The 22392-nt window shown below is 35.1% G+C and overlaps 2 protein-coding genes across 3 annotated transcripts; one reads left to right on the top strand and one right to left on the bottom strand.

Annotated features, from left to right (window-relative positions):
* Positions 1–23: 23 nt before the first annotated feature.
* On the bottom strand, positions 24–16507 carry BGAL9 (beta galactosidase 9). Of its 2 annotated transcripts, XM_021435664.2 has the most exons (20): positions 16396–16507; positions 16055–16255; positions 15487–15582; positions 15261–15373; positions 15002–15068; positions 14055–14147; positions 13075–13218; positions 12760–12848; positions 11750–11855; positions 11437–11524; positions 11175–11296; positions 10167–10370; positions 9120–9346; positions 7648–7763; positions 7340–7437; positions 6089–6199; positions 3885–3995; positions 1910–2118; positions 1363–1711; positions 24–558 (listed from the first exon to the last, which is right to left on the bottom strand). In XM_021435664.2, exons 2-20 carry the CDS (start codon positions 16241–16243, stop codon positions 418–420), a joined length of 2673 nt encoding a protein of 890 aa, XP_021291339.1. In that variant the 5' UTR covers positions 16244–16255; positions 16396–16507; the 3' UTR covers positions 24–417. The 2 variants fall into 2 exon arrangements, with proteins under 2 accessions (XP_021291339.1, XP_089640515.1); XM_089784389.1 differs by lacking the exon at positions 16396–16507 and having other exon boundaries at positions 16055–16351.
* Positions 16508–16660: 153 nt separating this feature from the next.
* Positions 16661–22171, top strand: LOC110421935 (reverse transcriptase-like protein). Its single transcript, XM_021435665.2, has 12 exons — positions 16661–16820; positions 16908–17019; positions 17101–17164; positions 17658–17759; positions 17878–17942; positions 18066–18164; positions 18462–18541; positions 18628–18844; positions 19315–19370; positions 20056–20184; positions 20324–20507; positions 21385–22171. Exons 1-12 carry the CDS (start codon positions 16759–16761, stop codon positions 21508–21510), a joined length of 1296 nt encoding a protein of 431 aa, XP_021291340.1. The 5' UTR covers positions 16661–16758; the 3' UTR covers positions 21511–22171.
* Positions 22172–22392: the final 221 nt, after the last annotated feature.

Below are 22392 nucleotides of genomic sequence, written 5' to 3'. Positions count from 1 at the left end.
TGTAATGAAAGCATTGCTAGGGATGGAAGCAGCAAGAATTCTGTTGTGATTCGATTGTCAAAGTTGTATCATGCACACACATGAGATTCACAACATAAAATAACATGGCTTCGCCATTACAATCCAGAATCCAGGTTTAAAGTAATCGTTGAAGAAACTGACCCTATTTCTCCCCTTCAATTTTCCAAGTTCAGAGATAGGGTTCACCAAATTATTACATATAATACACGATTTATTTATAAATAAATCAATCAGAAAACCTGCATGCACCGGTAGGGTGGAGAACCCAACAGCGGAGGTTTGAGCATGCAATTTTGTACAAATGATATAACGGAAATGCCCATCACAACTGGTTGGCTACAAATAGAGGTTGTTTCCGGTCAACAACTATCTTCATTGCACCAGCTGCTTGTCATTTTAGAACTGGGAGACTCCAATAGTTGATGATGAGACACATCTTGCCTCAATTGCCAATGTCTTGATAATACCTCTGCATGGGTCACCTCCAAACCCAGAGTTTGAAACCTCAATAAAACAACTGTTTCTTCCCTTGCAAGCCTGCAAAGGTTGGGTGAGAAAAAGACAAAAGTCTTAAAGACAAGAACAGAAAGATTGTATTCAATGAAAAAAAAAAGGTAAAACCTCAAACTGTAGATATTTCAGCAGCATGCAAGAATCATACAACTTTTAACACTTTGTAAAAATTTCTCACATAAATATACAGAACTATTGCTAAAGAGTGTTTTCCTCCACAACAGAACCTTTTGGTCTTCAGACTACTCTAGATTACTTAACAATATACAGTAGAGAAAAGGTTTCAATGATGAGAGGATCATATAAAAGGTAATTGGTATAATAGTTTTTAAAACCATATCCGATGAACTGATAGTAGCTTGATGCTGTGATTTTCCAGGCTGTCATTTGAACTAGCAATTGTGGTAGTTCTGGAAGAGGCAGGGTCCACTCAAAAACCCAAGAAAAATGTTCTCAAGGTAGATAATGCATGCAATTGTCTACTTGATGAACTTAATAAAGCTCAGTAATACTCCTAGCCATTTTTCACCGATTTGCATGTCTTGATATGTCATCCTTTACTAGCTTTGAGGAGGAATGCATATGTAGCTCTACAAATCTTGACATATCTTAAATCACTTCAACCACAATGAACACATTAGCAGAAGACAGAAGCATCCAATTCAAGCTCAGCATAGACCCACCCGATGTCTTTCTAACTAAACAGATGCTATGTCTTTATATACTCAACTCTCTTTCTCATTATAATTATATTTCAAGGAATTATTCATCAATTATCAGAACTTTTTAAACATATATATCTTCTTTTCAATAAATAAACATATATACCTTGGATACCATGGACAATGAATTTTGCGAGTGGCAATTGCCTTCAGAAAAATTCTGGCAGCTGCCATGAGGAGTTCCATAGCTAGCAAATTCTATGGAGGAGATTATATGCCCCTCTTCACACTGCAAGTGAATTTCTGGTTTCATATCACTTATGGACAATTTTCCATCAATAACATCTGGATGGAACCATTTTCGCAGAGGCGGATAGTGGGACTCAGAAACTCGAGCACAGAGAATTCGGGGCACATGTAATTTGACTGAAATCTCAAACGGGTTCCCACCATTTTCCTCAAATATCACAAGTAAATTGTTTGATGCCTGTAACCATGACCGTGGTACGTGGTACCTGATGATGGTCCAATAGCAAATATATCATGAAGTGGAACTAAAATGCCATTTTTCACTGCAATTGTCCAACTTGGAAAGCATATGAATGTTCACATACACAAGCATGGCATGCAAATAGTAAGTCACAATAGTGTGATAAACAACAATGTTAGATAACTTTGCATTGATTTACATACGCTTCCAGTGGAGATAATACCAGGATTGAGTAGGCTTCCCACAATTTGTCATGCACTTATTTGAATTATATGCTCCACGATAATCACAGCTTTTTGAACATCCATCTTTTGGGGCAACTAGATTCCAGTATCTTCCAATATGGTGGCCGTTGACCCATGCTTGGCCCTTTCCCATGCTTCCTAAATCAAAAGAAACTGGCTCTTTTCCATCAGGAGCATCAAAGTATGCCTGCTTGCATTGGGGATAGAATGTGTAAGTAGACTTTTCTTCAAAGGAATAAAAATGAGATGATCAATGTCCTTTCTCCAAAAAAACAAAAAAAAGAGAGAGAAGAAAAAGGGTAGAAAAAAAAAATGGTGTACATTCAGATATGTGCAACAGAAGCACAAGTGATCACACCACCAGGAATGAATTAGAAAAAGGAAGATGCCCCAAATTATATCCTAATATTGAAGAATTTGTACATAAGAGACAAGCAGAAAGGGTGGGACCCATTATTTCTTTTTCAAGTATCAGATTATTGGGTTATCATGTTTGCCGTAGAAACATAATCAAGAGTGCAAATAGAAGCAAAGATGCAAAAAAGCAAAGCCATTGAGAAATTACCATGAAATTATGAGTACGTTGGGGAGAGAAAAGAGAGAAGATGGAAAGAGGTCATAGAAAGGAAGAGAATAGTTCTCACTCTTGTTTCTTTTATGATCACAAAATCCCACCAAAAGTTGATGAAAATTTTTACATGAAAGCAATAGCACTAACAATGTTGCAAAGGAATGAATGTTATAAAAATTAAGCATCAACACATGCAAGAAAAAAGCATGTCTAAGATGAGAATGCAACACTTGATCTGTGGTCATTCAAGGAAAGATAAAATTTATAATAAATGCATAAGGGAGAAGGTGGGGCTTGCATTTATTGAGAAGAAAATGAGGAAACACGGTAAACATAGTTTGGGCATGTTAATGAAGAGCTACAAATGCCATCCTGACAAGATGTGATTTATTAATAATACCAATGTCAAGAGAAGGAGTCGGACACCAAAGAGAACATGGATGGAACCTACAAAAAAGGCCTAAGTTTTATAATGCTTCTGAAGATATAATTTTAAATAGGGCACCTTGAAGCGGAATCATCCATATAGCCAAGCCTATTTGGTGGCAAAGGTTTAGTTTATTGTTGTTTTGGGTAAAAGAGAAAAATCAGATGAAACATATTTCGAGACATCTTATTTTTATGAACAAAAAAGAACAAGGGGCTCTTTAGTTCTTAAATATCATTTCAATTTTACATTTCTACTTAATGAGTTCAATGAAATAAGTAGATTACAATATTGTTAAGTTGTGAAAAATTTTTGTTCTACTTTTCCCAAAAGCAGGGACAATTTGAGATACTCAACTTAAAATACCTTATGCTGGGAAACAAATTGCCCCCAATTTTTTCCCCATAGAAAAGATTAGGAGATAACTCCAAGAAATATTTTCCTTCTTTTATTTCATTGCTAAATTTTGATCTTCACAGCTTTCTATCCTTCAGAAAAAAGCTAAAGCCTAAAAGTTAATCCATTTAGGGAGAAAAAGAGAGAAAAATTGGATAACTATATTGCAGGAACCAAGGGAGGGTGAAATGGGAAAGAAAGGTTTCTATTAGGGCTGGTTGTGTTCGAGGAGCTGGCTCAGAATGTTTCATCAGGATTCAATATGCCAAATTGAAAGACAACCGGACTACCTTTTTATTCTATGCAGAAGCAGTTACATACTTTAACTCTTAGCCCATTCCATCAGAGAACAGGTGGGGAATTTTAAGGCCAATTTCATACGAATCCACACTACTGCTTTTGACAGTGCCTTATAAGTGCCTCTGAATAAGGAAAACCATATTTTGAAACTTTACTGCTTCAATGAGATTTAAATCTCCAATATATTGGATTAAGATGCAACAGAATCCCATCCTAGTAAGTGTTATTATAATTACAACTGTTCAAGGAATAGATTTACCTTGTACCAAGTAAATGTGGAGGGAGTAGCATCACGCTTCAACTTTGTCCATCCTGCCTTCTCATTTTCTTCTATGGTGAATATTTTCTGGAACTCACCCCACAGACCAACCTAGAATCAAAATATAGAAACTAAGTGCTTTCCTTATTATTTTGTACCTCCAGGAGAAACAATGATAAGGTAAAAGAAATTATCCACTTCAAGAATTCCAGGGCACAGACTAATCAGAACGATGTTATGCGACAAAATGGTGATGGATTTACAAAACAAAGTTGAGTTTAATGACCAAACATGGTCAGCATAGTTTCAACCATTTGAAATTTAAGATGTTCACATCCAAGACCAGCCTTTGGACTTTTGAGTTTATATGCAATCTTATATGCATTGCCTCGTGTCATATCAAGTAGAATCAATGTATTAGCACAAGGAAAAATCAAGTAGGTCAAAGAGTCAAGACCATACATTTCCTCATTTTGGGGAGAATACATGATTAATGATGTCAAATGGCAAAGAATACAAGGCTAGTAAGATGTATTTTTTTGTTTCATGACACAGACCATCCTAGCATAGGAATGATTGAAGCAAAGTTGTCCCCTTCCATCAAGATCTGTCAGAAGCAAAGTTCTCTTGAAATAAGAAATACCCCTGGTCATTCTTTTTTATATTTTGAGACACATAGCAGTAATAGAATGTGATATTTCCTCAATCTGCAAAACATGAAAACTTCTGTTTCCACACTCAGTGAGCTTCAAATTCTAAAAGACCTCAGTTCTATATCAGTTGAATCCATCAAGAAAAACAGAAAATTTGATTTAACCTAGAGATATCTCTCCTACTTGGCTTTAAGTAGTGTTGGGATAGAGGTGCTCAAAAGAAGCGCTAATGCACCCACATTTGTGAATCTGATGGTCTGATAAGATTGTATTTAGAATAAATATATCGGCTTTTGAGAATCCATAGTCTAATAAGATTCTATTTTATGTAAGGATCAGCCATCATTATTTTGATTGATAGTAAAAAAAAACTTCCAATATATAAGCACGCAGAAAAGCTAGTTTGATTTTGTTGAGAACAGGACAACAAGATATGACTGTATTGTTGAAACAAACCAATGTTAATCATAACAGAAGGCAGAGGCAAGACCATATGATCTGAATAACAGAAGCCTGCCACATCACCTCTTGGAACATAAGATTTGGCATCTATGGGCATCCCAAACAAATTTTTTTTGCCAGAAACTGAAAGAAGAATCTGAGCAATCCAGACAGCAGTAAACCTTATTCAAAAAAGAGATGCCTGTTGATCCCCTGATTGGACATCAAAATTATGCCTGTTTTATTCTGGACAAGCATGGCGGCTATTCAAGCCTGAACCATCAAAACTCAGAAAGCCAAAAAATGCACCCAACATGCTCCTATATTCTTGCAACAATTATACTCTCTTATCTACTATAAAAGGAGGCTTAATTTTTTTTTTCCAAGAAGGCTACAGTTTCAAATCATCATGAAACTCATCAAAAGAGCTCACATTTGGAAAGCTATTTCAAGTTGAGAGCCATATCGTAGAAGCCTCACCTTGTGGTGTTTGTATCTTTGTGGTTACTCTGCATTTTTCTTCTAATCCTTTGAGAGAAGGGGGAATTGATCTCTTGTGAGATATTGTTAGGTTTTAGGAATTACATTGAGCTATGGTGTATTGTTAAAACACTGGCCAATGTAGCTAACACCTTAAAACTAGAATCATTAAGCTAGCGGGTACAATTCCCAAGAGGGTAAAATCTTGAGGAGAGGCACAGGCACCAAGTGGCTAGACCAAACCTCTATATATTCTCATTCCCCTGTCCGTCCCTGCTCTCTATATCAGTGTTGAACATTTATTCCCCTTCTTTTGTGCACCAGAACAGAGTTTTGAAGCACAGGTGGATGGTGAAGAATTTATTTTAAGTGTCAACCTGTTCTACCCTCCCTCTTTTGTTGCTTACCATTTGTCTTTATCATAAAATATTCAAAAACATAAACAGCATCATAGAGAAGGCCTATAGTTCAAAAGAAAAAAAAAACCATTAGTGTTTACTGAATAATCATGAAATGAATGAAGCAACAAATTATTTGTATGCGTATGTGTATAAAAATGACTACCTGACTACAATTTTAAAACATAACCCAAAGAAAAGACAAGAGTAGGATAAAATTATAAATACAAACCTGGTAGGTCCATGAAAGCTTGGAAAGGTCTATATCCCCATTTTTAAATCCAGTAAGCTTAATTTGGCCTCTAAACCCAGCACCATCTTTCTCTAGAAAGGCACCATAGTTCTGTATCATCATTGCAAAATTTAGTGCTACGACATTATAGATATATAATCACCATTCCATTTGAGACAAGTCATTAATGAAAATCTAAAATTGAGAAACTGCTGAGACTAACAGCACTCTGAATAAAATGCCAAGAAATCACAAACATCTATAAGAACCAAGATATATTGCACATTTCAGAAAGAACCAAGAGCAAGAACCTGCTTCAGTCCAACAGAATATGGTTTGTATGTTTAAATTGGAAGAAGACAGATTTGTTGAGACTACCAAATTTTTACTTCTTTGTTTAAGAGCTGATCTTATATTTTGCTCTACCCCAACTTGAGAAACATTAATAGACAGGAGAAACTTCGTAAATAACTTATATATGAACAGTTTCAGGCACTAATCAAACGTCCACAACACTACAAATACAATTCACAAACATCCCAGTGATTTAGCAGTTTAAACCATTTCTTTCATTGCAGCCAATGAACAAAAAAATGTGTATGAAGGATTAGAGACAAGCTTAATAACAGTCCTTCAAAACTAACTTATGATCTATGAATTGGTAATTGAAAATTTGAATGCCAATAGATGACAATCATGAGGCCAGGAGGAAGATTTTTACTTCTTTTCAATCCTTCACAGCAAAAGAATATGCAAAGAAGTATAAATCCTTAAAGGCACACCTAACAACAGTTAGTCCTTTTCTAGAAAATTAGGCCCAGGGTTGGCTTATTTTGCCACCCTTTTGTTTTGGGTGCAGGGAGGGGATGAGTGGGATGACAAGAAATGGAACATTGGAATTTGTTCTGTTCTGTATTTCAAGTACCAAACACACAATTGTAAGAGTTCTCAGGGTGTTGATTCTAGAATCAGGCAGTGGGGCAGTTCTCTTCCTCTTGAGCTCTAGCAATAATCTTCTAATTAGGCATATTTCTCTTTAATCAGTCTCCTTTAAATACCAATCTCATATAATTGGCATGACATCTAAAAAATAAAGGTAGCTATCATCTACCATAATCCTTAGCTTCAAGATCCTAGAAAGGTTTTACCATTATGCTAGACAGCACCTTGGAGACAATTATTCCGCTAAACCATTTCAAGAATTTTAAAAGATGATATTCAGATACTGGGAAGAAAATAACCAGGTTTTACCTGCAAACCAACCGTCTGAGATAACAAAATCAAATCACTGTAACCTTGGCGAAATTGAACAGGCTGGACCACCTTGACCCAGTGACCACTTATGCTGCCTTCAGTTCCAGAAGCATAGAATCATACATATTAGTGAAAACTTCAGTTCTGAGATGTATTAAAACTTATAAAGACGAGTTTCAATAAACACATGTTTTTTAAGGAAATACAGTCTATATTTAGATTAAAGGTTAAAGGGTCGGGAGAAGATACATGCAGGTGCATGGGCATGCAAGCAATAGAATATAATAACAATATGAGAATTTTACCTGTAAGCTGTCCGTTAATAAATACCCGCAATACATCACGCATGCTATCAATCACAAGTGTAGGGCTAACTTGATTTTCCTCCCAAAATGTGATGTCTTCATGAGAAACATATATTCTACATTCCAGATATAGAATAAAGAGGCATCAATGATGAATTGCATATAAATGAAACTAGAATGTTTAGTCAAGTGATTACCATCAGCAAAACTAAAAATCGACCACTTTTTTTGCAATATAAATAGTGGAGCCAATAATAGTCAAATAAATTCCAGGCCCTTCCCTGTCCCTACCCGAAAAGAAATGATACTATGTTACTCATGCTTTCTGCTTATCTGGAAGTCCCAAATGAGACTTATTCATAAAAATACTTTTTCTTTATTAACATACTGACTAAAGAGAATTTTAGCACATCAGCTAATTCCCTAGTTTACAAGCAATTCACACATGGGAAGTATAGACTAAGTCAACATATCTGACTGACTGCTGGCAGTTTATTGTTAACACTTTCATTGTTGTTCCTATTTTATTGTTAGTGGTAGTTTTCCATTTCAAGTTGTTGGAGGTTGTGTCTACACCTTTCCACTTTATTACCTTGCTTTAAGGGAGGTTAATCCACTAAGCTCTATTTAAAAGACAGTGAAGCTAATAAAAAAGGTTGTTCAGAATCTATTCAAGTTTTGAGTACTTAAAACTCAAGAGATCTGCAGGTTCTCCCTAACGAGCCAGCATTACAAACATAGGTTGAAAAAAGAAACTTTCCACCCAAATACCCAGCTTACCTCAAACTAAACCCAACCCTTCCACACACCGACCCATAACTCGATCCGTTTCAAGGGACCGTAACAGAGAACTAGTGAAATCAAATGTCAACTGTAAAGTTGAAAATCAGTTTACTTAATAAATGTTCAAGAAAGAGATGGTACAAAGACAACGTTTATAATGTATGCAATTTTTGTTTTTAAGCAGAATAATGATGACAATAATAGTCATATAACCCTCCATCTCCCAAATTTATTAGCAGTCAAAGAAAAAGAAAATGGGAAAGGAAGCAATCTTCTAACTTCTCAAATGTAGTGGATCCAGGGTAAACTAAACAAAAAAATTTTTAACACACATTTTTGGCCAATAGACTAATGAGACAACATGCGAAAGGGATTCTCAAATGTCATTGTCCTTAAGCAATTTCTTCTGAAAGGAGGGGAATTTAATAAAAACAATAACCAAAGAGAACAATGAAAGATGAATTAGAATGGAGTCATGGTGATTGGAGTCAAAATGGTCCTAGTAAATGAATACATAAGAGCCATGCACAAAAATAAACCACAAATAAATCCTCTTCGATGAAAATTTCACCAAAAATGAAACATGGTTGCACCAGAGAAAATTCTTTTCCTGATAAATCCTACATTTTCTTTTTCTTCCAGAAATCAGATACTATTGCAGCAAAATCCAAGAGTAGACAATAATTAACCTGGTCATATGCCACAGATAGTCAGATTCATCCTTTGTCACATTCAAATGCTCCAACATGCCTTGAAATGTAAAGTTGTTCACACTCCATATACCAATAGGCTCATTTACAGACATCCATGACTCTGGGATACCGGAAACTTCATTCTTGGTCATCACTAGTTGTGGTACAGATATTTTTGGAGACAAGGCATACTCTACCAGTTTCACGGAGGTCTGTGCTCCAACCTGTTCAGACATATAAAAGAAGAAAGAGGACTTATACATACGAAGGAAACTAAAATTTCACTTTTATCTAAGCAGGGGCAAAAAACTTAAAATCAAGTCATAGGCCGAAAATTCAGCACTTTCAGCTGGCTTATATCGTCATTTTCATTTCCATCTACAAGAAGGAAAACTTTTCATTTCTAAATGAAACTTGCTTTGCATATAAACAAAGTCAGGTCAGATAACTGTCAATGACACTTTAGTACTTTCATCTAAGAAGAAAAAGTTATTTAGCGTATCCCTTGGGTTTCCCTGCGATTTTATTAACAAGAATTACATTTGTTTTCAATTAATTCATCTCATTGATCTCAACTGTAACTGTAATACCAATTTAAACACTAGTTTGTAAAATAAAAAGGAGTACGTTTTTCTTGAAAAATGAGGGAAGAAGCTAGTAAACTTGAGCAGAATTCTCAGTTTGTTGTTAAAGCAGACTATTTTAGTGGAAGCTGTGTGATGCATGAATTTCATGATTTGAGACAGAAAAGAGAGTGGCAATGGCATCTTCCTGGAATTTGATACAGCAATGATGGCCAGAATCTTTTAACAGAGAAAGCGTCATAATGTAAAATGGATGTACTTTTCTTATGTGTAGATGTAAGTGCGAGAATTTTGAGTCCTCCTAAACGGGAGATGATTCATAGAGGACTGTATTAATTGGGTCTTGGACTCATATCTAGCAATTAAGGCAGATAGATAAACAAGCATGTGTTTGTTGCAGAGACATGTCACCAATTCACCATTCATTAACAACTCAAATTTCTAAAGTTGAAAAGCAAACCTTTGCAGTGTTGAATGCTGTGTTCCTGCAGTCAGGTAAAATGCTCACTGACCATGGTGGCAAAGTGTATGATTTACCACGGAATGTTACTGTTGCTGCTTTATGCTCATCAATATTCGCAAGAAATGCGGAGCACACGCTTTGGCTTTCAGAAAGAGTAGTGTTCAGACCATTAGTCCAGATATTTGCCCAGTATAAATGTGCCTGGATGTGGTTATGACCAAGGTTAAATCAGATGTAAAACTAGAAACAAGAAATAAAATTCCAGAATAGAGGAAACAGTTGCAGTTGAACAGTATTATTTATGATAAAAAATGTTTGCAGAAAAAAGAAGTTTCCTCCCTTCTTTTGCCTTTTTGGTGTTTTTCCTTGTCTATGCTGCAGTACTAGTGTTCTGTAACATTTCAAGTGTCACCTAAGTGCAACTTTGTCACACAACATTGTCTCAGATGTCTGATGACTTACTGATGAATGGCATCTTTGTATAGGATTTAAGTTGAACGTTTAGCTAGCATGTTGTAAGTCTTGATGAAACTGTAACTGTTTTCTTTCTTGAACTTTCTTAACCAGATCATGTTCGAAAAGAATAAATGTGGCAAAAGCTGACAGCCATCCAACTCAACCTAACCTGGATTGACTCCAAAAGTCAACACCCAACCAATAACAACCAACAACTGATTGCCATCTCTAGCAAAGGGAAGGGAAAGAGAAAAAAAGATTACTCAGAAAGGAACAACTCAAACTGGATCTGCCTTGAACCTAAGATGAACCCAATCAAACTGACCTACCTTATTGCAACCTCTAACAATGCAACCTTAATACAGTGATAATGCTACAAGTTGCAAGCTGAAGGAACTTGCACACAAGAAAAAGATATATTTCTCTTAGAATATAAAGTCCAGATGGACACATCAACCTAGAATGAACTATTTAATCCAATATTTAATTGATACAGGACAGTGGAGCAAGAAGTTAAATAGAAAAAAAAAACCCCCTCTTAGCACAAACCTCCTGCTTTGGTCCCAATTTCATATACTGAGGTGAATCAGCAGCAACTAGAGCAGGTTCACAGAGCCTAATGGCGGCATGAAGATCTTTCAAGTGTCCCCATTTCGGCTCACTCAGCAAACCTAAATGACAAAAGGCATCTTTTAGTTTTGGACCATAATGTTCCAGTTATATTTGATCTTAGATTTATGAGCAAGTACTTAAGCTTCAATCACCAAGATTTACCAATTAATAATTTCTGTGTTTTTCCTGTTTCACCTACCATATTCATCAATTGGAGCATCATAATCATAACTAGTTATATAGAAGGGCCCTCCAGAAGTACGACCAAAGTTTGTCCCACCAAAATACTGCAACCATCACCAGGCTTGTCAAAATGTAGCATTGGACCAGATAACCTCATAATGTGATATGCACTTTACCATAAAATATTGCTGCTTCTGGTAAAACCTAACCCTAGCACTTACCCAGCCTTACAAATGCTCAGATTTTTCCTACATCATTTTAGCAAAAATATATAATTTTTTACATATATGGAGCAATCTAAATCAATATTCAGTTATTAACTATCATACCATATAATAGTTCATCAAGCTCCCTCCACGCTGAAAAAAACGTGCGATTGCAAATGCAAGATCTTCAACAGGTCTGTGAGGCAATCTTCCACCCCATGATGTGTACCTTCAAACATGAATGTAAAAATAAGAAACGATTGCTCATAACTTATGGCAGTGCAAAATCTGATAGTTAACAAGAGAGAAAGCTTCACAAATAAGTCAGAAGAAAAAAATTTTGATTATGTTACAGAAACCTAATCGCATATCCCATAGAAATGTATACAACTTATTAGGTATTAGGAAAAAGTAGCTTGAAAAGCATCGTTATTCTATTCTACTTGTCAAAGCATCAAACCTAAAACCACTTGCAATAGGTAGATAGGCCCAACATAAATAGAAGTCCAGAACAAACCCCATATCTAACCAATGCACAAAAAAAACAACTTAAAACTCTTCCTCACGTTTATGCTGCATAAAGCAACTGAATCATAGGGATATATCATGCAGAATACAGAAACAAGAAAAATACACAAAGAACAAATGAAGCAACGAATAACCCAGACATTATACCATCAAACCTAAAACTGATTGGCAAAGGGTGGAGAAGCTTACCTGTCAAAAAGATCACAAGAAACCCTAAACTTAACTAATGTGATGACACCACTTATTACAAATGCTATCAAAATATCAGCCAATTTGGACTTTAAAATACTGAACGCCAGAGTAATTGTAGCAATTATCACCAATTCAAACACCGCCAATATAAAGCAAATGAATGATAGTTCCCTGAGCCACAAGGACATGGCATTCACCACCCCCTCTAGTTCTGAGAAATCAAAATTATGTCCTTTATAGGTGCTGCATAAAATTTTCTTTGCCTCAGCCACAAACCCACCCCCCCCCCCCTCTTCCAAGAAAATAAAAAGATAAACAGAGAAAAGAAAAAGAAACAAGAGCACAACAAAAGAAGAAAGGAACTACAGTGAGTACTAAAATGAAACAACTAAAATCATCAGGCATGATCATACCATCCATCCCAATTTTCTGTCCAAATCGTTGGTTTGTTAGGGGAATTTGGTTTATAACCATCACAGTAGTAATCATTGCAGGTATCTATCTGCAACAGGAAACAAACAAAAAAAAGATAAAGAAAGAATAAACACAACTTAATGATTCAAATCTTAGCATTGTAAACATATTAGAATTTTTAACAAAGCAAGGCATGAAAAACAAAAATAATAGCTACTTGTTGTTTGTTCATAGATTTCACCATGCTTAAATATGCAGAAGTATTTCAAAGAAACTCAATGTCACAACCACAGAATAGAAGGTAAGGACCTTACTATATCACCCGGAGCATCAGTTTGCTTGCACATCACCCATGGAACCCCAGCACGAAGACCCAGAGCCATGTTAGCAGCCCACTTGACATAATCTTTCCCCTTCTGGCCATATGACCTCTCCATATTTCCATATTCATTCTCAATCTGAAAATTTTTTATCTAAGTTATAGAAATCTTTGTGAAAGAGAGCATTTTCTTGTTCCAATCTTTGGATGCACATGGATTTGAGAGAGAATCGGAATCAACATTAGTTCATTAGATTGGATGATGTTCTTCAGAATATAACTTAGGGTCAAAATCAGTGGATGCAAGGTCTGTAAATGATAGATTTCATACCATAGAGTCTCTACTTAATTTCATGATTGTCAAGGGGTAAAATTCCCACTGAAAGAGCTAAGACACCCATGGTTGGGAATTATTTAGTCCCTTAAAAATGGAATTACTGTCATTTCTGTTCACACAATTTATTCTGCTCCGTAACATTTAGTTTTAATCTATTTTAGTCCCTCAAAGTAAAGTTTAAGCTTTCTATACTGCATAAAAATTGACCACATGTTAACACCAAAAAATTTGTATAAGATTTATTAACATATACAACTACATATATCTACGGCTCTGATACCAAATCGATCAGAAGAGATTAATACCAATTAGAATATGTATTTTTTTGTTTTCTGATAAATAACTTTAAAGTCTTTTAAATAATTTAATAAATTCTACTAAGGGCAAAATTGTCTTGATAGCTGATAGTCAGATTTGTAAGGCCTTGGGTGATTTTTGTTTACTGATAAATAACTTTAAGACCTTCACACGACATAATAAGTTCTACTAAGAGTAAAATCGTCTTGAGAACAAGAATAACACTAGCCTTAGCATTAAAGGGATTTTTTGGAAAATCATTCACAGTTGAGGGCCTTATTTGACCTCTAAACAACTAATTTATATAATGTATAGAATGAGGTTCTCGATTGTATTACAACCTGCAACAGAATTATAGGACCACCCTGCCAGGAAAAGAGCTTTTCCTCCCGCAGCAAATCCACAATTTTTGTTACAAAGCGCTGCATCTCCCTCTGGAGAAACAAAAACCAGAAAAGATAAAGATAGAGAAGAAATAAAGCTGTTACGGTGATACAAATTTAAATCTCAACAATCAGCAAGCAATAGATGACCAAATTTTAAGAAGTTTACTTGTCAACCTCCAAAAATAATTCTAAACCATGAATTCTAGCAATATTTGACCAAGATTGCAACAAGAACTCACTAACGTATATATATTAAGTCAAACTTAAAAGGAAACTTAGAAAGGATAAATTGGTATTAATAGTAGTCAAAGGTTACAAACATGCCACCACTCAAACACATGAAGATAAATAAAATAAATAGATAAAAGAAGAGAGTATGAGAAACCAAGCAATTTGGTGACTATTAATCTGCTAGCACAAGTGTTGCGAAAGTGACCCATCATGAAAATTGAGTTGTAGATCAAATGTCATCAAAACTAGTATTTTATAGAATACATGCGTGCACATTAAACCTAAAGGACTTTTCAAGGTGAAAAAATCTGGAAAAACAATCAAAGTGTCTTCAGTTTAAGGCAGAGTCTACCACAAGCTAACAGTGCATTATGCAAAACCGCTGCTGACATTGATCAATTATTTGTGACAAACAATGTTTGAATACGTGTTTTTAGCATGCCTCTCATTAATCATATTTATGTAAGAACTAGCATTAGAAACACCTAAATTGCATGGGAAAGATTCTAAGTTGATAAGAAATTTCTATGCCTTTTAGGTGTTACATGCTAAAAGTAACCTAAAATAATTCAATTTTAGAATTATAACATATAGAAAAGTTTCGTATTTTAGAATCATCAGCAGAAGCAACAAACAATGTTCTATATGTTGTACTCATAGGAAACCCATACCTTAAAAGGTTCATTGTCTGTTCGAAATTCTATGCCAGGGACATCACGCAGCCAGACTGGAAATCCCCTGTAAGATCATTAGCCACAATAAGAAGGAAATAAAAGGAAAACAAATTTTTGTAAGTAATACGATTGGCTTCATTCAGAACTAAAATTTTGGTGTTAAAAAGTTTTTCAATCCAGCAGCATGATAATGAATGCATAGTTGCAAAAAATAGAGAATAATTTGAGAAATTAAAATAGGAAAGAAAAGTCTGACCCGAAATTCCACTCAGCACAAACATAAGGACCTATGCGAAGAAGGAAATAAAGTCCACTGTCTCCCACTAGCTTCACAAACTTGACAAGATCAAACCTTCCTTCAAAATTATACTGAACAAGCAGCTCAGAGGAAAGATTAATATTTTAGTGAAAAGAAATAAGCCTATTAATGTTAATCATCCAAGTTACTACCATAGAGTAGCGGCAAAAGAGTTTACACACACCTGTCCTCTAACGGGTTCATGCCCATTCCAGAATGTATAACTTTCAATCACATCAGCTCCACCTTCCTTGCTTTTTGCAATCAGGTCAGGCCACATCTGATAACATTATGCTACAAGTGTAAGGAAGGCAATCTAACAACAATAAATGATAATGGTGGAAAATATAATAGACATAAAACAGTAAAACGTTCACTTACGGGTTAATTTGCCTTTACTGTATAAAAATAGCACCAGTAATCTATTAAACAAACGTAGAGTTTCTTGCTTCTTGAGGAAAGAATTCCAAGATGCAAAATTAAGCATGCCTAAGAGGCTTGAGCTTATCCAAAAACTAAGCTTTTTAAACCTAAATATTCAAACCTCTAGTTCAAAAAATAGTTACAACTTGAACTTCCAACTAAGTAGTCTCACGTTCGGAATATATCATTGCACTCGATCACTCTCCCATTCTATTTCAGTTTTTTTTTTTTTAATATCCCAAGTTGGGAACACATAAATAAAGTCAAAAACTTGAAATAAAAACCATCGTTTTAAGAGTTGAAGATGATTAAAGGGGAGAAAAGGGTACCTGAGGAGTGGCACGAGGGTAGTGAATTCCAGCTGAGATGAGCATGCGGCGTTTGCCATCGATGATCAGAGCTCTGTGGTCGTATGTCACGTTGAATGGTTCGAAGAAATTAGCAGCGGTGGCCGAGAATTGGATGAAGAGATACAAGGAAAGAAGCTGAACGAAAGCTCTCTTTTCCGAGACCATCATCCTCACTCTTTACTGAGAGAGAAAGAGAATGAATTAGACGATTGATAAAAACGCAGAGGGAGAGAGCAAGTGGAGTGTGGACAAAGTTGCCACCAGCTTGGAAACTACCGATAATTGTCATTTTAATATTTTTCCGGGATTAGGACAGTTACCTATACCGGTTCGACTTTCCCATCGTCTGTAAACCGGATAAGTCCATGAAAGTAAGAATAAAAAAATCAAAACTTTAAAAGGAGAAAATAAAAGGGGTTTCAAAAATTTGAACTTTTTATTTTTCCTTGTTCAAAACAAGATACAACTTATGAACAATTTTTGCAATGTCGAGTGTCCACGTGCAAACAGGGCCTACTTTTTATTGCAAAGTGGGCCCAACGCCACCATTTCCGGCCCGAACAAATAAATATCCTCACTGCCCTTTTTCAATGTTTACCATTTCAGTCGCTGCCAGTAAACAGGCGGGAGATTAGATTACACCAAAAAGAAAAACATTTCCGTGAAGAAAATTGAAAAAGAAAATGGCAGAGCCAATGGAGATCTCTTCTTCATCAGAAGCCCTCGATCTTCACTCTATTCGCAGGTGTCTGTTTATTTTCGTACTGTGAAGTAATTTGGTATGAATAATTTTCATTTTTGAATTGTTTTTTAAGCTCTTTTTTCTCTTTAGCCGAATAAATGAGCTTTCGGAGATTCATCGTGTTGATAAAAATGAGGATGAGAGTGAAGCTCTCTCTTTGGACTCCGAGAAGTTGCTCAAAGATTGCAGTCTTCATTTTGAGGTGATTCTCCATTTCTTTTACATATTTTGTTACAATTTCAGGTGTTTTTTTTTTGTATAATTTAAGAGTGGGATTATGCAGAGCAAAGTGAAGCAAATTATTGAAGAGTATTCTGATGTGGGTTTTTTAGGCATTGAAGATTTGGGTATGTTTACTTTTTTTTGGTTAATTTTGTTAAATAAATTGCATATATACCTGTACAATTGAACATAAAGAAAATACCCAACCCTTGTGTTAATATATTTCGTTTTTTTTTGGTAATTGAATTCTGGGTTTAAAAGGTTATTGTATTAACTATGTGTTTGGCTTGCTATAGCGTTTGTATCGGTGTTATGGTTACTGAGGTTTAGTAACAAAGTTGGAATTTTTTTTGTTACCAAAAATCTGGATTTGTATGCGATTTAAAAGTCTTCAGATAATAATGAGGCTTCTGCTACGGAACAGAATTGGGATGATTTGGCACTGGTTTTAAGTTTATGATGCATTGTCTGATAGCATGTTTAATGTGTTATTAATGAAATGGTGCATTTAGAAAATTGAAATAAAAAATTGACGTGAAAAGCAACATCATAGGAAAAGATAAGAATTATAAGAAGTTGTTATAGTGATTCTAGATTGGTGCCTTTTTATTCATGCAGATGAATACCTAAAACACTTGAAAGAGGAGCTTAATCAAGTGGAGGCTGAAAGTGCCAAGATTTCTAATGAAATTGAGGATCTTTCAAGAAACCATATTGAAGGTGAGGCTGCATTGACATAGGATTGATTTTCTCATGCAACTATACATACATGTTCTATTTCTTTTTCTTTTTCTTTTTTTCATGCTGATTTCCCTTTGACTTCTTTGTATCTTTACAGAATCAAATATACTAGAAGGCAATCTTGAAGGGTTGAAATGTGCATTGGATTCTATTGCATCTCAGGTTGATTCTCCTATGTTGTTTCATTATGTGAAGCAGTCTTGAAGGGTTTAAAGGCATGCAGTTTGATATTAATTTGGAAATCTTATTTTAACAGTTAGCCTTTTATTTTCTTCTATGTTGTAGGGAATGGAGAGAGTAGAAGAGGACCCATGCCTTGACTCTTCTATGAATGATGAAGATCAACTGAATCTGATGGATTCAAATGAAGAGCAAAAGTTTGAGGTTCTTTTATTTTTTCTTGCTTGCTTCTTTAATGCTGCTTTGGATTTAAACTGATGGCTGAACTTTTAATACTTGTACCAATAGATTTTTTGACTCTGTAAGCATCTTTGTAAGAATTCTTATCTTTGATGACTACCTAAGTTCTCAACTTTTCATAATGATTTAGATGTTTGATATCTTCAATTAGGGTATTAATTATACCTGTATGCTAAACTATGTAAAATTTTTTGAGTAGTAAATGGCACTATACATTTTACTTCATTAATCATCAAATGTTATTCTTTATATGTCTTTCAGATTATGGAACTAGAAAGTCAGATTGAGAAGAACAATATGATTTTGAAGTCTTTGCAGGATCTTGATTCGATGTTCAAAAGGTAGTTCAATTATTTTTGCTTCAGTTATATGTGTTCTATATTATTTAACTTTCTCCCACTAAGTTCTTTTTTGTTCTTATTTTCAGATTAGATGCCTTAGAACAGATTGAAGAGGCATTGACAGGTTTGAAAGTCATTGGGTTTGATGGAAACTGCATTAGGTTGTCATTACAGACGTATATTCCAAAATTAGAGGGTCTGTTGTGCCAAAAAACAATTGAAGATATTTCTGAGCCATCTGAAATGAATCATGAATTGCTAGTAGAGATTATGGATGGAACCATGGAGATTAAGAATGTTGAGGTATGACTAATTGTTTTCTGTGAAAAAAATTGAAATCACCTATTGGTCTGCTCTTTTCTGCATCTCTGTTGTCATGGAGAAGGAATTTAATCTTTTGACATTCAAAGGATACATAGGCCATACTTGACAAATAAGTAATCTCACTGAATAAATAATGTGAAGTCAACTGAAAAGGAAAAAAAAGTGGTTTTAAGAATGCAAAAAGATTCAGTTTCCTCCCATTTGATGCAATCAAACTACGAAAAAGGGAAAAGAACCAACATTTTCACAAAAGTTACTAAAATGTATTTCTTTTTATAGGTGATAGTTTGTTGATTTTTCATTATTTCACTGTCAATTCTTTTTTTTTGTTGGCTCAAGATAAACAGGCATTGAAAAACAAATACTTACTTTACATAAGAAGAACCATATTGGTTCTATATGTGTTTTTATTCTTCAATTGTTTTCAAATGCTTGTTCATGTTGTCCAGATGTTCCCAAATGATGTTTACTTAGGCGATATCATTGATGCTACAAAGTCCTTCAGGTTTGTTTTCCAGTTTTGTAATTTAAGGTTGAATTACAATTTATCATATGTTTATTTTTGCATAAGTGTGCATGTGGACTATCCACTTTCCTCTTTTTCTTTCAATTCTTAATGTTTTACTTTCCTAAATGAAAGTTACCTGCATCTCAACCTCACTGCTATCTGCCCTTAAAACAACCTTACAACCCTCTCATATCCATCTATTCAACCATCAAGTAGAGGGTTATTATCAAATTATGGTCCCGTCACATGATTTATCTATTAGCAACCAATATTCTTCTTTCAGACTTTGAGTCAGAGTTTTTATTGACAGGAAGAGTTTTGATCCTGGAACAACAACCTGCTTGACCTTCTTTTAGCTCATTTCAACCTTTAACCACTCATCTTCTTGCCCTTCATAGTAGATCCTGTTTTCCGGGGCAGTCACCATCAATCATAAGCTTTAATTACTCTTGTTATTTGTGCGGTAAAAGTAATGCTGCTAATATCTAGTAGCGGCCAACTTTTGCTGAGCTGTTTGCAGTAATTGTTGTATACACATTTATGTAAAGGTAAATTTTTCTTATGCCTTAATCCACCAACCATGTAGTTCTGTCCTGAATCAACTTTTTGTCCCATTTGAAAACGTTAGGCTATGATTTGAATTACCTTATTGAGGGGGCATTTATCTACTGAAATGTTGCAGGCAGCTATCCTCGAACTTAATGGTGCAGGAGACACGGTCTTCATTGGAGTGGTTTGTGGGAAAAGTTCAGGACAGGATTATCTTAAGTACTTTGAGACGACTTATAGTGAAGAGCACAAATAAATCAAGGTAAGAGGTTTAAAGAAGCTGATCAGTTTTGCACTTTATCATATAAAATTTTAATTTCTATTCACCCACCAAAATGGGGAAGAAGAAAGAAAATTGCAAAATTGGAAGCTTTTTTACACTTGCATAGTACCTGATGCAGACATTCGTTTGAGTACTTAGAGAGAGATGAGACAATTGTAGCTCACTTGGTTGGGGGAATTGATGCATTCATAAAGCTGCCTCAAGGTTGGCCGCTATCAAAATCTCCATTGAAATTGTTATCCATCAAGAGCTCAGATCATCATTCAAGGGGAATTTCATTGAGCTTACTTTGCAAGGCTGAGGTAAGTGGCATTTTTATTTTATATTTATTATAGTTTTTTTTGACCTTTAAGTGCGCCAGGAACATTACAGTGCCTTCAGAACTTTTGTCTCCTTGAAACATTCCCTAAGTTAAAACCTGAGTTTAACTTAAATACATTTTTCATTAATTTCTGTTTTCTTTGCCTTTTCAGAGGTTGTAGCCCTTAGCTGAACAGAATGGTGTAAACAGAAACATGTAGCAACTCCAATTTGTTTGGGACTAAGGCTTAGTTGACTTGAGTTGTTTCTTATTGTTATGCTAGTTATCTCTCTGTTCCTAGTTTCATGTGGGGAAACAGACAAGTGGATGCCTAGATTTTCTCAAAATAGAAAATTGGACCATTGTGGTTTCTCATAGATTCGTACAGAATGTGTGATAGAGAGGGTAAACAACCTTGAAGCTATAAAGGAAGAAACCTAGTTTGTTATTTGGCATGAGAAAGGAGGTTCAGCTCAGGATTTTGATTACGCTTAGGACTGTTGGTTCTCCATCATTGATGATTTAGTGGCTTTGATAGGTACCTTGACAAAGATTTTCCACTATCCATTATGTTAAATGATAGAGAAGAAATCAAAAGTAAAAGTTGAATTAGTTACTTAATCTATGGTCTTTTATGCAGAGGCTCATGCTTGATTTATTTGTCAGCTTGGATGTCGATGAGTTGGTCTTGTGATCGTAGATTCTTTCCTTTCTAACTTGTTCAGGTCCTAAAGAAATTGTTTTGAATGGTGAAAATTCCAATTATCTCAGGATGAGAAGGGATTTTTTGGCTCTCATCTTTGTGTTTTTGCTCTTATGAACTTGATGACTTCCCTATTTATCCAGTTTCTTTTTTTTTTCTTAATTTAATTCATTAGGAAATGGCAAATTCCTTGGATATGCACATTCGACAAAATTTGTCAACCTTTGTGGATGCTGTTGAAAAGTTACTCTTGGAACAGATGCGCTTAGAACTTCAGTCTGATGAGGCCTCTGATAAGTGATCATGTTGCAGCCTGTCTATCACTTGGTAAGCTTAAAAGTTAATGTTGCATATACTTAATAAAATCGTCTACGGTCCAAATTCTCAGGAAATCATTGGTAGAGATATTACCTGGATCGGACCCTTGTACAAGATACATCTTGGCAACATCTGTGGAGAAATGTTTCTGTTATGTAGCTTCTGTACTAGTGTAACTTTCATGGCATAAATCAGTCATGTAGAATGCCTAGTAATATGATTATGATAAATGATTTCCACAGTAAGATGTACAAAAAATGGGACTTGAAAAGTTTTTATGTTCACATTTGGAAGGTTAGTTACGGATCACAGACTTCGATCTGAAACGTTTCTATGTTCACGTTGAAGATATTAATCACTGAGAATAAGTTTTGGTACTCCAGGATCAGATCTCCGTTGCAGTGATGTGGAAAGTTCAGGTAAGACATTGTCTAAGGGTCATAAATATTGTAAAAGGGTTAACTCTAGCATTTGCTTTTAACATGGACTGGAGTCTGACCCGTGAGTGATACACGGGGCTCTTTGCACCCACTCTCTTTGCTTCAGCGTCTTCTCTTTCTCTCTAGTTGCTCTTCACATGGTAAATTCTGACCTCTTTGCACCCCTTACACCTTTTCTGTTTCACTTTCTCGGCCATCCACGTAGTCAACTCTGGAAGCCCCATTGGGGTTTTCTTTAAATATGTTATAGATCACGTTTTTTGGCAAATTTTGTAGTAAGGTCGTATTTTTGACTTTATTGTAAAATTTTTTAATAAAGATTATTTGATTTATGAGATTAAATTATAATTATTGATTTAAAAATTTTAAAAAATTGATAAACAAATTCAACCGGTGAACAAAAATTTTTTTTTTATAGATTCCTT

This window comes from Theobroma umbraticum, unplaced genomic scaffold (genome assembly GCF_002168275.2).
Source record: "Theobroma umbraticum cultivar Fairchild unplaced genomic scaffold, ASM216827v3 scaffold_130.0, whole genome shotgun sequence".
Classification (NCBI taxonomy): domain Eukaryota; kingdom Viridiplantae; phylum Streptophyta; class Magnoliopsida; order Malvales; family Malvaceae; genus Theobroma; species Theobroma umbraticum.
Note: the sequence above shows the minus strand (reverse complement) of the source record. Positions and strands in the feature narration are given on the sequence as shown.